Consider the following 16612-nt stretch of genomic DNA (forward strand, 5'->3'; position numbering starts at 1 on the left):
AATTTCTTTTCCTGCACTGAATTCAAAATAGCATTTTTCTTACTGGAAAAACAAACACAAGCTCATTTTGGGTGTCTCTGTCTGCCTGCCTGTGGGATTGGTAGTCCACACCTTCTGCCAATTCGGAGACCTCTCTGCCCCCGTTTATGCTCTAGAGGTTATGTCTTAATTACAGAAAAGCTGATCTGCTGTGACATCAATTTCCCTCTCTAGGGGAAATTCCTAGCTGTGAAATCCTAGCAGAGGCAAATTGCTGTTCTTTTTTCTTTTTCTTTTTTTTTTTCTTTGCCTAGTCCAGATCAACCCCAAAACTGCCATCTCGGTTTGACCTTGACTACTGCTTTGAGAGCGAATCGGAGAGCCTGCTCTCCTAAAGTGCTGACGTACAGACAACTATTTCCAATGAGTTATCTTGATACAGAACTCGGGCTGTATCACAGCCAAGAGCCTGCTTCTCCTGCCAAGCAGGACCCAAGCCTGGGGGCTGCAGGAGCTGAGAAAGTGCTGTGCCCCTCCATGAACCAAAAGGATGGGCAGTGTCCTGAACGAGGACACTGCAGCCCTGCCTAAACCCGTGGCAACATCACGGCAAGTCGAAGTGCCATCGACCCTCTGGAGAGATCTGGGGGGTCATCTTACCTCCCTTGGGATGTGCTCACCCAAAGCCACGCAACCTGGCAGGGAGGGCTTTGTGCCAGCCTCGGGATCGTGCGAATGACCAACACGCTGAGAAGCAGCAGGGCTGATGAGCCGTGCTGCCTGGGGAAGGGGGATGCCGGGAGAAATGGCTGTGTTAGCCCGTGCCTTCCAGCCGGCTGCGTGGGGAGGTGGGTGGCCTTAGGCTGCGCGCTGCCGGCACCACCCTTTGCCTTGACCGCTGTGCCCGGGGAGGACTCGAGCGGCCGGCAGCGCCGGGAGGCCGGGATGCGGAGGGGAGGCGGGGGATGCCCCCCGGGCGGGCGGGCGGTGCCGGGGCTGACCGGGGGCTCTGCCGGGCCCGCACCGCACGCAGCGGCCGCGGGTGGAAAATGCCTTGTGTGTCTTGAACCCACAGCCCAGCCACCAAAGCACGGCGACGGTGTTGTTTTTGTTTTTTTTTTTTTCTAAGTTAACAATGGAAACTTTTTTTTTTTCAGTATTTCCCTCCAGCCTGAGCCGAGCGAGGAAAAAAAAAAAAAAAAAAAAAACTTGTTCCGCTGAGTTCAACCCCAGACAGACTCACAACTTCCTTCCTGCTCTCCTACCTCCCTCCCTCCGCTCTCCTCCTCCTCGCCGCTCCTCTCCCTCTCCTCCTCCTCCTCCTCCTCCTCCTCCTCCTCCTCCTCCTCCTGCTCTCTCCGCCTTTCCAGCCGCACCGGGAGCGGGCGCCGGGGCCGCGGCGCGGAGCTGCCCGGAGCGCGGAGCCGCCCGGAGCGCGGAGCCGCCCGGAGCGCGGAGCCGCCCGCGCAGCCTTGGCCGCGGAGGGGCAGAGCCCGGCGCGGCCGGCCCGCCCCGGGGCGAGGAGAGGCGCTCGGAGCCGCGGAGGGAGCGGGAGTCCCGGCAGCCCCGCGGCGATGGTTTCGGCAGCGCCCCGCGGCCGCCGGCGGGCGCTGCCGGGCGGCGCGCACTGAGGGCGGCCGCGGACCCCGACCCCAGGTGAGCAGCGGCGAGGGGGAAAGGCGGGGGTCGCGGCCGCCCCTCCGCCGGGGGATCTCCGGCAGCCGCGCCCGGGGGCGGTGCGGGGGCCAGCCGGGCCCCGCGGGGAGGAAGGGGCGAGCTGGGGGCGGGCAGAAGGGCAGGGTGCTGCCCCGGGGTCCAGCGGGCTGTCCCACGCCCCAAGTCTGGCCGAGCACCTTATGCCGGTGCTCGCTTTGGCAGCCGAGCCGGAGTGCTGGGAGCGTTGCTGTGCCGGGGATCCCTGCAAAGAGTGGCTGTCCGCGCTGCCGGGGCTCTGCTGAGCTTCTCGCTGCCTCCAAGCAGTGCCTGGAGGGATGGGAAGCCCTTTGGTCACGCCGTCAGTTGGGGCTGCGCTTAGACTTGAGGGCATTTACCTGCCAGGAGCCTCACAGGGGGACGCACAGGGATACCGCTGATAGCATCGCACACGAGTGCTTCCAGAGGCATGTACACCCATAGCCAGAGTTAGCGCACTGTGTGTAAACAAGTTTGTACTCTCATGTGGGCAGTGTGTTTGTGCAGATCTCAGGAGTTCCCATGCCCCGGCATGGGATGGGGACTGCAACTCCAGGGCACGTGGAGCAAACAGGAGATGACGGAAAGCACACTGTCAGGCACAGGGGCACAGAGGGCCACCTCCGAAAGCAGAGCCTCTCTCTCTCACGTGTGTACACAGTCACACACTCGGCAGAACAAACAGCGCTGCACATCTCTGCATGTGCGGTCCGGGCTGTGACTTGGAGGCAGTTGCAGCCTGCAGTGTCCTGGACAGCAGATGTGCACAGGGAAGGCACATTTATCCAGGGCATTCATGAAGATGTGCAAAGCCATGTTGTTGCACATGGTGAGTTAGGGGACTAACTTAAGAATGACCCTGTACCATACAAAACATTGCAAGCAGGGAGTCGTCCCATGTATCATATAACATAAATCCATTCCTGAGACTTGGTCTTGCTGTAAGTGATGGACTGGACGGTGACAAGTTTAAGTTGTTTGGAGTTTTTATCTTCCTTTAGAAAATGCCAGGTTGTGGGGTGAACGCTTGAAAGCTGCCAACTTTCAGTTGACAACGGTTAACCATAATTCTCTTATTCTTTGGTGAGAATGGCTGCTGGCTGTGTGTCCTCTCGGACGCTGCTGCTGCAGCTGTGTGGACAGGCGACCTGGAGAGGGGGCAGGGAAGGCAGGGAAGAGGGGAAACAGCCGCAAACCTGACTTCCCTTTCACTCAGATCCTTCTGGTGGCTGGCCCGTGTCCCCAGGGGTGGCACACTGGGCGTGCATGCAGGTGGGAGGGGCACACAGGAAGGGAAGAGTCTGGCACGCTGTGTGCCCAGCTGGATGGTGAGCTGAGGGAGGGCACAGAACTGCTCTCACTGCTTCTCTCTCCTCAGCTGTCCCGTTTTATGGAGCTGCGGGCCAGGGCCAGCCCAGCTCCCCGTTTTCCCGCTGGCCATGCTGCCGGTCCCGTCGTGGAGAGACGCTGGGCAGCCCCGCAGAGCCTGAGCGCCGAGGCGGCAGTGGCGACGGCCCCCCTGTGCTCCCCGGCTGACTACTATGGCCGTGTACTGCTATGCGCTCAATAGCTTGGTGATGATGAATAGCAACAGCGAGGTGACAAGCGGCAGGAGCAAGACGCCGCCTCCTCCCGGACAAGTGCTGCCCGGGGGTCCGGAGACGCCCGGCAGCTGCCGCTCGCTCCCCGTCTTCAGCCCGGCCCCGGTGCCGCCCCGCTCCCCGCGCTGCGGCCCCGCTTTCCTCTTCCCGCTGCCTGAGGAGCCCCTGCGGCAGCCAGGCAGCCCCGGGGGGCGGCGGGGCAGCCGGGGCGAAGAGGGACAGCCGGGGCCCCCCATGGCACGGCAGCTTCAACGGGAGCTGCACAACGTGCAGGTGAACCAGAAAGTGGGGCTCTTCGAGGCGCACATCCAGGCGCACAGCTCTGCTGCCCAGCCACCCCGGAGCCCCCGGCTAGCCCGGCCCCGGCCCGCCAGCCCCACGGCACCGGCGGTGGGACTTGGAACTGGACCCCGGCCGCGAGCCCTAGGAGAGAGCGAGGCTCCCGATGCTGGTGGGGGACAGGTTTGTCTGAGCACCGCAGAGCCCTCCGGGAGGCCGGTGATGATGGTGGAGCTGGCAGAGAGCAGCAGACCCCTGGAGCAGTCAGGGCCTGCAGCACGGCAGGAGGAGGTGATGGTGGTTCCCACAGGACTGAAGGGCCAGCACCCAGCCGTGGGTGGAAGCATCCCTGCCGTCATTGTCACAGACCTGGGGGGCCCGGAGGAGGAGGCGGGCGCCGTGCCCCCTGGCAGCCTGCCCGTCCGGAAGCTCTCATCATCCTCTGCCTCTTCCACTGGCTTCTCCTCGTCCTGGGAGGAGTCCGAGGAGGACATCTCCAGTGACCCCGAGCGCACCCTGGACCAGACCCCAGCCTTCCTGCAGACCCTGGACCAGCAGAAACCCCGAGTGGTGAGTCTTGCAGCAGCCCTGGGGAGGTGGGGTGAAGCGTGGCAGCATCCCTGCTCCAAGGCACAGCTGCAGCAGGAGGGCAGAGGTCTGTTGCAGCCGAGAAACTTTACACTTGCTCGGTGGTGCTCGCTTTCCCTCACATGAAAAGCTTTCAGACTTGGAAGAGGGGTTCCTAGCCGGAAAATCCTCTCACGAGAGAGCAGTGCTACCTGTTTCTTTGGGCACAGTCCTTGCAGAGCTTCCCTGGTGCTGCAAAGCTGCCTGCCAGCATGCTTAAAATACATCCATGGACTGCAGCCTTCTGCTGACATGTGGTTATGAGCCTCAGTTTTTCCTCAGCACAGCTTCTCTGGGTGCTGGAGGTTTCCCATGGTTTACATGAGCCTGAGGGAGAATTTATTTCCTCCCTGGAGTTGAAACTGTGTGGGCCAACTGTCTGTTCAGGTTTACAGTGATGCCCATCACCACGATGTCTCTGTGTGTTTCACACAGAAGCAAAATGCTCTAGAATTTCTGGTAATTCTCCTTTTGAATAATACTTCTTGGTTGTGGGATATCTTATATTTTAGGTAAGCGTATTTTTATTAGGTATTTATATTGTTAATTTGTTTCAGGATCTTTGTTGTGGAGCTGGTTGTGAGGCTTAAGGCGAGAGAAATCATCAGTGTTGCATTACCCTTAGAGAAGAAAGGTCTCCTCAGAGAGGAGAGCTCTGAGGCATTCTCCAAAGGCATGAGACAGTCATGGGATTTGTTGTGTCTCTAGGGGAGTTCATTGCTTGTGTGAGTGCAACACACAGAGCGTGCTTTGCTCTGAGCTCTCACACCAGTTGTCCAGAGGGCTTTGAACCACTTTAACCCAGAGCAGGGCACCCATCACGAGATTCTCCAACCAGCACATGCTATCATCCAGCTCTGAGACTGATTTGAGCCCAGCACAGGAGCCTCCCATTGACAAACCTTGAAACATGCAGGACAACCCAGTGGCTCCTTAGTTTAAGGAGTTTAATAAAGGCTCATGAACTTTCAGTGATGTATTTCACTATGTTTAATTTCCTGTAGACACATGGTAGTGAAGCTCCTGCTAAACGCAATGACACAAGGAAAACTAGTGCAGGGAAACATCTAAGTGAAGGCATCAAACTTGGAAGAGCTGGGACTGTGGTTTGTAAAACACTCAGCAGGCTGAAATAAGCATCTTTTCTTTTGTTCTCCTTTTGTCCTATTCCAAGAATCTAGGCTTGGTTCTGCTCAGGATGGAGCAGCAGCTGAGTAAAAGCAGTTAACAAAGTTACGAGCCTGTAGTTCATCGTGTTTGCAGACAGTTTTGTATTTTGGGGCTCTCAGCTGATGAATCAGCTTGTTCCCTTTGGGAGCTGCTACAATCCCTCTGCTGATTAAATTCTGCTGGTTTTATGTGCATGAGCTGTAGTAATCTCTGCTCCGTTCTCTGCGCTAATGACTGTTCCTAGTGCCAGATCCCACTGATTTGCTGCTGAAAACAGTTCATTGATGGGCAGAAGCATGCCTGATGCTCCTGTGGAAAGCTTCCTGGAGCCTCAAGCTGACTCTGCACAAGCTCCCGTGGCCTCCAGTGAGCTCAGCCAGCCAGTGGCTCAGCAGTGAACAGGCAAGGCTCATTTGTATTGCTAAAAGCTCTGGATGAGAGCGAGCTCAGATCAGGTCTAAGATCAGAGTAACTGCTGGGCTCCATGGGACTACTCAGGCTAAACAAGATGAAGACATGGTCCAAAATGTGTCAGGCAGCCTAAGGAGGTGCACTTGATTTTGTGTTTCAGTGCTGGAGTCTCAGCAGGGGCAGTGAGGCTAATTTACAGCGATACTTTCCACTGGGCTCCTCAGGTCCCATGCAGGGCTGATCACTGACTTTGGCAGGTTATAGTCAACTTCTCAGCAGGATCATGTGCAAATGCCCAGTAATTCAAAATTGATTTCATGTAAATAACACCCAGCTTTGTGTACTGGTTGGCAGTATCTTGTAAATCCGTAACGACAGCAGAAGGCAGCTACTGAAGCAGTGTCAGGTTGCACACTCATTTGTTTTCATGAACTCACTATTTCCTTTCAGCAGCGCACACAGTCTGGAAATGAGTTGTGTAATGAGGGAGAATGTGTGAGAAGCTCTCTCCACAACTCATGCTTTTAGTCAAATCCTGGGAGATCTCAGCCAAGAGAAACCAGCAAGGTGCCTCTGGGTGCCTGTGGGTTGAGCAGATAAATGCAAGGCAGGCAGAGAGCCCTGCCTGCCTGCCTGCTCTGGGCACTGCTGGCTCAGGGGAGGCTGTTGTACCTGGAGGAGAGGTAATGAGGAGCAGCAGGAGAGCAGTTTCTGCCGCAGATACAGTCTGTGCTGCACATCTCACATAGCATGTTTACAGATTTGATAAACAGCAGGCCTGCTCCTGCCCTTCCTTTTTGGAGGCTGTCTGGTTTAGCAAATCTGTTAGGGATGTCCGGCGGTCTATTGTAGTTCCTCCTGACATCCCGGGGAAACAGGCAGATCCCTCCGGCTGGCATGGACTCATCCTCCATTTGTACTGCAGGTACAGTACAAAGGAAACTTTGTTTATGTTCAGGCCTGAAAATTGGCCAGTAAGAAAATTATGTTGCCAGGTGAAAGGGAAGGAGGTATTGTGGCCACATTTTTGGACGCTGTGACCTGGAGCAGCTCTGTGAGTGAAACAGGCTCTGTGTCTGTTTGTTGAAACAGTTTGCTCCGTGCTTTCCCTGCCCCTGGAGTGCCCTGGTGCTGCACAGCACCAGGGAACGGTGACCCTGCCACCGTGGTTGCAGACTTGTGAAGTGCAGTGACAGTAAGAGCAGCGTGACGTTTTGCTGTTTAATTGCAAATCCACTTAAGGTCTGAGTAAACTTCCACGTAAGGGCTTTTGCAGCTGTGGCTTTCCCCGGGCTGTGGGCTGCTGCCGGAGAAACCCCACGCTTGTTTATTGATGCTTGCGAGGTTTCAGAGACACTCCAGCGATTGCACTTCTCGGGCTGTGTGGGAGGGACGGGCTGTCCAGGCAGCGCGCTGGGATGGGGACACTGTGGTTTGGAAATGCCGCAGGGGAGCACTCTCTGCACACCCCCTGTGACCACCATGGGCAGTTTGGGGAAGAGCTGACCTGAGGCCTCTGCTCACCAACCACCTGAGGCAGGAGGATGCCGCGACTGTTGGAAGGCATCCGCCCCCATCGCTGTCTCGTGCTGGTGGGGAGAATTTCTCCCATCCTGGCTGATCACACAGGTTGGGTGTGCAGGGAAGGGAGAAGGTGCTCCTTTGCCCCAGGTTCTGAGTGGCACAGGTAGCCTGAAATGGCAGCCCAGTCTCCTGAGGAGATTTCACACCTAAAATAAGATACGTTCTAGCTGTGACTCCCACTGACTTCTCGACTGGAAAAATAGCAGTGTATGAGTTTTGCCGTTCTGGGGGCTCTGTTGGCTCTTCCCAAGGAAGAGCTGATAAACCAGGATGTACTCTGCAGCAGCAGACTTGTCCCACTCTTGGAAACTGGCTGCGCCCCTTAAGCAAAAGATATTCCAGAGCTGGTCATTAGTGAGTCCTTGTCATTGACCTAAATTCCCTAGTTTGTCAGCTTCTCCAAAACTGGAGACAAAGCAGCAGACAAGTGGGGGGAAAGGCAGAAACTGTGCAAGCACACACGTACTATAGAAAAATGACATGCTGGGGGGGAAAGGAACCCCTTCCTGGAAAAACAGTGCAAGACACTGCAGCGTTCCTCTTCCTGGCTTTCCCACAGCTGCTGTGGAAGTGCAAGGATGTACAGCAGAAAAGTAATCAAGGGACTTGGTACTCTGTGAAACTTCTGCTCCTTTCAGCAGGCTGAGTAGGTTTCTCGGAATAAGAGACTTCCATTAACCTGTGCGAAATGGCAAAAACTTTTGGAAAAAGCTAACGGCAGTGCTGATGACAGGCATTCTTTTAATTGATTTATTTGTTTGACTCACAATGGCTGTTAATGCAGTCCTAAAAGGAGCCAAGTTTAGATAGGGCTAGTGTCAGCCAAGGGCCTGTGGGACCTTTGCTTATTTCTCTTTGAGATGTTCCAAGGCATAAGCTGACAACAGGAGTCCTGATTTGTTCCTATAAAAATCAATCAAATTAAATATGCTTTCATTCCCTTTCCAAGCTGTCGCTGTGATCAGGAAGTCTCCGTGTAACAGAAACCATGACCACATGGCTGTGGTGATACATGCAAGCCCCGTGAATATATATCTTTATGCCAACTGTGTTTATGTGTTTCACTCCTTACTCCCACTGTGTTTGTCTTAAAAGCTCCTAAGCTTATGAGCTTGTGAGTGGTATCTCTGATTTAGTATCAGTATAATGTCTGGTGTATTAGGGCCCTGCTGGCTCACTCAGAAGAGCGACTGTTCTTTTAGTAATGCACATCATTGAAAGGGAAGATGCTTAGCACACCTGGTAAGCTGCCAAGGGATGGAGTCTCCCTGCTGCAGGAAGACTAGGGGGGAGACGGGAGTGAGGTGGGCACCTGTGTGTTTCTCCTTTCAGAGCAGCACGCTCCCCAGACCTGGCAGCGCGGCGTGTCCTGCCTGCCGGGATGAGATGAGGACACCCCGGGGCTCGGCGGGCTGGGCAGAGCTTCAGGCTCTTTGTGGATGGAGGCTGTGCACTCCAGGGACTCCACAAAGCATCACTCCCTATTCCATAGCTAATCCTCTACCTACTCACGTGACCTTCTCAGGGAATAAGCAGCTTTCTTATGGGCTCCCACCCACAGAGGCCAAGTGAAGATGCTGCCATAACCCAATATGAGAGACATATGGTGCTACTTCAAGTCTGTTTTCATCAGCACTTTTAAGCTCATTGGGAAGGGTTTCTTCTCTGTGCACCATTCTCCATGATTGACAGGGCAGGAATTACATGGCACATAGCAGATCCTTTTCATAGAGGGACTTGCTTGCTAGCACAGCTGCTGTCTCTTGCATATTTTGTTTCTCAAAAAAAAAATTTCATGCTGAAAGCATCCATTAAAGTAGCAAAATGAACGTCCCCTCATACTTCTGAGGTGCAGGAAGAACAAACATTAGGCCCATCATCCTTAGGGTCCCCAGCTCTGGAAAGAGCCAGATTCCACCTCTTCTGGTGGGAATTGCAGGATGTCAGGAGCCTGCCCATTTGGATCCTTTGGATGGAAAACTGAACGTGAGTGAATTTCATGGATTGGTGGAAACTTCAGAGTTTTGCCTTCACCTTTTTAGAGGCTTGCAATGACAGAGCCCAAACCGTAGTCAGCACTTGCCTCATGTTTTCCATATTATTTCTACAATGTGTTAGGACAGATTTGCATGTGAAGAAAATATTAGCGCAGCACTGAGTTCTCACGTGCCATGTGATGGCTGAAAGCCACTGCTGAGCTAATGTTTTCTCTGTATGTAATTCTGTTCTAGCTCACTACAGAAATAATGGCATCCATGTATGACACTAAATGTCGCTCCAGCTAAGATTAGTCTTCTGTAATGGTTAGAGATTATTTTGTTTATACCAGTAGGTAAATTTGTGCAGTAAATTTGACCTGCTTTCTTCCAATGAAGCCCAGCCAAGCTTTCTAAGAAAGATATATTAATCTTTAACAGACAGTGAAAACTAAATGTTAACATTTTCAAATCACTGAGTAACTTTGCAGCCTAATCCCTTTTCTTAAATGTGACTTTCTGGGGAATGCTGGCATCCACACTTGCTGTGTCACTTGAAATGGCCCTTCTATGGCATTCATCTTGCTTAGCCTTGCTGGGTGTCTCCTCAGGCATCCTAAGGTTCTCCTAACATAGCTTTCTTCTCTCTTACTCTAATGGGATCTTGGCAACTTGCCCAAGAGTTTGCTTTAAGACAGAGGAATCTGTTTCTGAATGTCTTCTATAAAATTTATTGGAATTTCATTTTTATTCCTACACATAAAAACCCAGGTCATGCATAGCCTGCGCCATGGCTCCAAGTAGTTCAGAAAGCTGATTCAGTCTGAGGTACCAGCCTCAAAGGCAAGTGCCTGTGATTGGCTTTTAAATCAGTCTTTAGGCAGCAAAATTCAACTTGCTGTGTAACAGGATGATCATCCAGCAGTGCCATCCAGCATGAATTGGTGCAGGTACCTTCACAAGTTCAGGGTCTCCAGCTGCAAGTTTCAGTCTGGGTGCACGCTCTGTGAATGCACTGGGAATTTTTGGAAGCCTTTGGAAAATGCAGGCTGCAGCTCCTTCTTTCCCAGGCATGGTGGGAGTTCAGCCCAGGGCTGCTGTCACAGCTGTGTGCCTGTAGAGATCCTCATCGCTGCTGTCAGCCTCGGGATGCGTTTACAGAGTGGTTTCTGACCTTAATTTCCCAGAGATGGGTAATATTGGAGTCAGGAGCTGCTGCAGGCTGCTCAGACCCATGTTAGACTCTTCCCTCTCCCGATATTTATTTCAGTCTTTTCATGCATTTCAGCCGTGAAAAGAAAGAAGTGGTTTTTCTTTTTTTGTAGTAAAGAAAGTTCTTTTCATTAATGACATGGGAAAAGGGACAAGCCAGTAGAAGGAATTCAAGTCTCCTTTTAGATGTAAGATTTATTGCTGGTCAACACACAAGGATTGCTTTTGGAAGGAGAACTTGGGGGTAAAACAACAAGTGCTGAGCACTTACAACTACTTCTTGTAAGCAGTACAGTGTAGTATCTGATCAGTGCTACACAACAGGAACTTCATTAGCATTCTGCACTGTTGTGGTTTTAGGTAATAGTAAAGCATCCCTCGTCTCTGTGAAAGACATAGATGTGCTCGGAAGGGACATGCCTGCAGACATTTTAATGAGTTAGATTCAAAGAACAGAATCAGGTTGTCCCTTCACTGCTAGCTTCACACACTTGGTTTGCAGAGATGTTGGCACCTGGGGTTGCTGCGGCGTGGACCTCGCTGAAGTGATGTGAGTTTTTCCCAGGGTTTCATCCTTGACTTTAAGTCTTGTACTTGGGATTTTGGACAATAAGGTTCCTGTACTATGCAAAGCAGAGGGAGGTCTCATGGGGCCTCCAGTCTTTGCTGTCACAAAACTCCCTGCAGCCAGAATGAGGACCAGTATATCTACACCAGGAGTAACCAGCACAACATTTTGGTTGAATGGCTGTGGCAAGGAGATGACACAACTCTTTCCTCCCACCCCATCAGCATTTGCAGAAGGGGCTGTTTAGCCAGGGCTAAGCAATGGCAGCACCTACCTTCAGCATCAGCTCCTTCTCCTCCCCCTTCGCTTCCTGTCCCTTTGCCCTTGCTTGGGCAATTCATCTGCAGCAAGATAGAATCAAAGAACCCTCTTCCTTTGCTAAACAATTCGCTCCTTTTGTTAGGGTCAGATAAAACGCTGATAAAAGCTGTTGTAGCTCTGCTGAAGCCAGCAGGAGCATGCTGCAGGTTTGGCCCTTGATCGTTTTTCTTTGCTGTGCTCACTCCTGCATGTATCCAGTTACATCTTGTGGTAAATCCAACCTTAAGCTGAATTAATGAACCAGAGATGCAGTCCCTCTGGAGGGGGTTTGCCCATTCACAGGTACAGTGCCTCAGAGCCTTTGGAGACAGGAGGTTTATAAGTGGAAAGTTCTGCAGGGAGGCTTTTTGGAAACTCCGTTTTAGGGTTGGGTGTTTTCCTCTCGTTTCTTGCTCAACAATCTCTGATCCCTGCCACTCGGGAGAAGGGCAGGAGCCAAGGTTGGCCTTCAGCTCACCACTGAGCCTTGTGGGTTGCAGACCTGCATTTTGGGAAGGCGTGGGAATAGTTTTTATCCCATTGAGCTAAACGCATTCAAAACATTTTCATTCAAGGGGTACTTAAGTACAGGCCCAGGCTCACCGCTCAAAAGAGAGGAGACCTGGGCTCCAAGAAGGGGTGGGAGGAAGGAGGAGGTGAGCAGGCTCCTTCTCACCATGCGGACCATAGGACTTGCTTTGCTGGCAGCTGCAAGCTCCATTAGTTATCCAGGGGTATCCTCCCACTGCAGGCGAGGTACTGAGCAGCCAGTTGGAGAATTAGCAACGTGTCCAAATGTAACATGGTTGCTATTACGGGTAATATATATTTAACACTCTGCAGGGACCGTTTAAACCTGCATCTGCAGGAAGGGGAAAAAAGTCAGGTTTGCTTTCTTGGCAGACTGCAGATCAGAGAGTCCAATCTGTAATCTCTCTTGGTATGTTTTATGTGGGTGGGTTTTGTTAAATTACAGGCAAAGTTATTGCACCCCTAGGCTACTCGCATTAAATGTTTCTCCAATTTTAGCAACATTCTTTCCAGGCTCAGCTACATTTGTTTTTGTCTTCTCTATGGCAATTGATGAGCTCAGTCTGAAATGTATAACTCCACGGGATCTCCTGTTATATATTTCTTTCACAGCTGTAGCTGAATCGGTGCAGTGTAATCCAATGACTTGTTGTAATGCCTAGTGCTTTCTTTAATACATTCCAGATTAAAGGAGTCAGCAAAGTTTACATATCCAAAGTAATAAATTTAAACAATAATAATGGCAAATCCAAAACCATGATTATATCTTGAAAATACTGGGCTTTTTTTTTTTCCTCCTATCTTTTCTGGTCTGGCTAAAGTCTGTTTTTAGGAAACTGAACAGGACAGATAAAAGATGATGAGACAAACAACTTAATCCCTTAATAATGTCAAGTGGAAAATCCAACAACAGATTGGCAAGAAACTGTAATAACAACTGCTAAGTGACCCTTACTGAGGACTAAAGAACTGGTTTTAAAGGCTGAACTTGGGACATAATTAGAGATGAGCCTGAATCAGTGCCCATAGGCTCAAATATTTCTTTGAACTCTGACATGGAGCCAAATTTCTTTTCTTTTTTTTTTTATCCATGCCTGTACAGCATCATCTTAGCTGCGCTGCGGCCAGTTCAGCATCACCTCGTACCTTGTACTGCCCTGGGTACCCACACAAAATGACCAATCCCAGGGTGGTATTCCCACCTCTGGGCGCTGTTGCAGATGGAGTGTGGGATAACAGCTAGTGTGCACAACCCAGGTAGGTGCTTGTTGTGGCAGCAGAAGAAGGGATGGGCAGTGCCTCCATGTGGGAGGAGAAGAGATGAGCGTTTCTGCATTGGCCTTTCAGTCCCAGCATCTCATCGTGCCCTTGCCAGGGACTGCACCTCTAAACTCCGAACAGTCTTGGGCTGCCATTAATAGATACACCTTGGAAGCAAGGAATGTGGTCACAGGAGTAGGAGGCACTTGGAATTGTAATTGCCAAAGCAGAGTCAGAAAGAGGGCGTTAATTATTATCTCTCCTTGGAGCCACATTTACTTAGAGCTGACAGCCCTCCACCCTGGGGTTCCTGGGAGGAATGTCTTGCTGGGGTGGAGACCAGGGCTGCCAGAAAGGAAACAAAGGAAAGAGATTTTAGAACAGTGGCTTATCTCTATCCACCTGAATTACTGTTGTATTTTAAAAGAATATGGGAAAAATGATTGTTTGAAAAAGCCTTGACAAGTGTACTCTCCCAGCTCCATTGTTTTAACCTTCTCCTAGGAATTTGTGTATAAAATGTTCTCAATTCAGTTTATCTCTGCTTGACAAATCCTGTGTTTCCCTTCCGTGCTTTTAGTGGAGTGGGAACTAACCTTGATCTTTTTGCAAAGCAAACAGAAGCTGGATGTCACATTCCCACCTTCACACACAAACAGTGCGTGTCACAGCTTTTGAGCAAGATGTACAATCACTGACAGAAAAATTGTGTAAAATTCATATTCAAGATGAGCTTTTAGAAAAAGCAGCTCCAAACTGAACCAGACTCTCAGAGGAGGGAGCAGTTGGTGTTGTCTGGCTCTTGTGGAAGCCACCTTGCTCAGCAGGTTAAAACAAATGGTCTGAAGCCAGGACTGTGACTCAGCTCCTCTATTAAGAGCCCCTCATCTATGTCCCATCTTGAGGAGAAAAGACTTGGCCTCTCTCCTCAGGTCTCTGCTTTCTCATCCTGTGTTGCTGGAATGGCTTTTCTGAGCCAAGGGAAGCAGCAGGGGAGTCCAGGTGGTCACAAGTGACCAAAACATTGACCAGATGCTGGGCTGGTAATGAGAGGGAAATGCAGAGGTAGCACGATGCCACCTAGTCTGTTATTGTCTTCCCTGTGCCATACATCCCAACCAACTCTGCTACTTGCTTTTTGAGCATTTGGGTGGCTCAGGAGGCAGTTGCAGATTCCAGGTTTGTTCCTGTGGATGGGAACCCTTCCCAGAAGGGAGAAAGCTCAGAGGAGCCTGTTTAATATAGGCTGATCTCATGCTTGAGCATACGCAGGAGTTGACCTTTCAGTGCTGAAATAAGAAGTGATGGGAATAGAATAAATCACAGTCTTGAAAGAAAAGCCAAGGAGCTTAGAGATGCACCTCAGGAGAAGGAATCAAGGTAGGGAGGCTGGGAGCCACAGAAGGGCCAAATGACAGATTCAAAAAGCAATCTTTCAGCAGTGAGTTTGATGGATCTTTGCAGAGCAAAGGCTGTTGAGATGAGGAATGGGGATATGATGTGATGAGCCCAGAAAGTGAATTTTGTTTGGGTGGATAGGCTGGAAAGACTCTTTTAGGGATGCTATCCTGAAAAAAATCCGCAAGACTTTCAGATAGGTTGGATGTGAGGACTGAAAGAGATCCAAGTTTTCCACTTACTGAAAGTTTCAGGGTAGTAGCAAAACATGCACAAATGGGAGCAGTAACATTTATACTTGCACTGCAAAGGCATGAATTGTTCTGTGAATCACCAGGCTATGAAGAATTAAACCTCTACATTGCATTAAAAGCCTCAGAGCTTTCATGGCTTGACTGAATCCAAAGCTAAATTTTCTGTAACCTCGATAGGAGACAGCTCCAAGCCTCTATGGTCCATCCACTTAACCTTCAGGAGCCTGGCTTTGAATGCAGGATTTTTCCAAGAGAACCAAAACTCTAAGCACTCCCCTCATACCTGGAAGCCACAGCCTGATGAGGAACTCCTGTGTGGTGGCCTCTGTTGGAGCCCAACTCCCTGTTCAGCCTCAAGACAGGGTGGCTCAGAGCTTTTTCAGGTGGCTCAGAGCTTTTTCACTGCCTGGACAGAGGCTGGGGTTTGCCCTCCTGGCCTGCTCTTCCTCTGGGCCATCCGTGCTGTGTCCCCAGGGCAGTCAGAGCCTCAGAGCCAGACAAACCCTGGCAGGACAGGAGATTGTAGGAGCTGGCTGGATCTGGAAGAACAGTTTTTTTGGCAGAGAATAGATTTTCCAGCAAATGTCAGGGGAGAGGGGGAGTCAAAATGATTCACAAATTCAAACACATTTTCTGAATAGTTCTGGCCTAGAAAAAAATACAGAGGTGGGGGAAGAAGGAGGGATGTTAAAAATAGCAGTGCATGTCATTCTGACACTTTCAGAATGAACTGTTTCATTTTGGGGATGGTTTGTTTATGTTTTGCAAGTATTTGAAATGTAGATTTGATTCAAAAGGGCATTTTTCACTTAAAAGTTGATCTCATCACTAAAACACATTGGAAGAATAGAAGAGAAAAGGTTTCTTAGGACTTTCATAGCCCAAAATGAAACACCTCCTTTTGCTTTGGTTCCAGATGAGACATTGTGGTGTTTTCCTTTCACAGCCCCATGATCTTAGCTGTGTCCAGCCCAATCTGAATATTTCCTCTCCCCTAGTTTTTTGATTGAGCTCCCGTGTTAGGAAATAAATCCAGCTTCCATGCTGGCCAACCCTTAAGTCTAATGCCATGGAGCAAGTACTTTAGTTTATTCTGAGGTCAACCACACATTGCCATGATTCAGATTGAAACCTGTGGTATCAAATTAATAAGAGCTGTAGCTTTTGTAGATAACTGGCATCTTCCCCAGAAGATGCAGTGTTGAACCTTACTTAGAAAAATAACCCAGACTCCTGAAGCCCTGAAATCTGATCTAGAAATCTTCAGAGAAGCCAGAGTTTGCAGACAGCTGAATGACAGACTTTCACTCCCCTGACACTCACCCTGCTCTCGTTCAAGTGATTCATTAAAGGAAGATGAGCAAACAGCTGGTAATCACTTTGCTGTAGCCAAAACGTGCCACAGAGTTTCCCCAGGCAGAGGGGAAGGAACACACGTGTTTGCTGTACGATGAGCCATAGCTGAGTTTACTGTTCCCTGCTGTGTTTTCTGTCTGGCTGAGACACATTGTGCCATTTCCTCATGCCTTGGTGACTGAGTGGAGCCTCCTTTGCTGAGATTTACCTTCATTGTCTCCTGAGCCCCTCCTCTCTGTACCTTTGGAGGGTTTGGGCACAAAAGAAGGAGGGCACAGATGCTACAGTGTGGGATGGCAAACTTCTTAGCATCAGCCCCTTTGGGGCAAGGGCTATAGGAAAGATCTTTTCCATTCATGGGAAGATCCTGGGTTTCACCTGAAACAGGCAGATTTGTAAGCATTTTTCTGGCCT

The 16612-nt window shown here is 50.6% G+C and overlaps 1 protein-coding gene across 1 annotated transcript in view; it reads left to right on the plus strand.

The window, feature by feature from the left end:
* The first annotated feature begins 1419 nt into the window (after positions 1-1419).
* Positions 1420-16612, plus strand: part of ITPKB (inositol-trisphosphate 3-kinase B) — a 67150-nt gene continuing 51957 nt past the window's right edge. The window contains exons 1-2 of the mRNA XM_038131325.1: positions 1420-1635; positions 3050-4121. Of these exons, the coding sequence (XP_037987253.1) occupies positions 3213-4121 (909 nt within the window). The 5' untranslated portion in view covers positions 1420-1635; positions 3050-3212. The remainder of the gene's footprint in view (positions 1636-3049; positions 4122-16612) is intronic.

Source organism: Motacilla alba, chromosome 3 (genome assembly GCF_015832195.1).
Source record: "Motacilla alba alba isolate MOTALB_02 chromosome 3, Motacilla_alba_V1.0_pri, whole genome shotgun sequence".
NCBI lineage: Eukaryota > Metazoa > Chordata > Aves > Passeriformes > Motacillidae > Motacilla > Motacilla alba.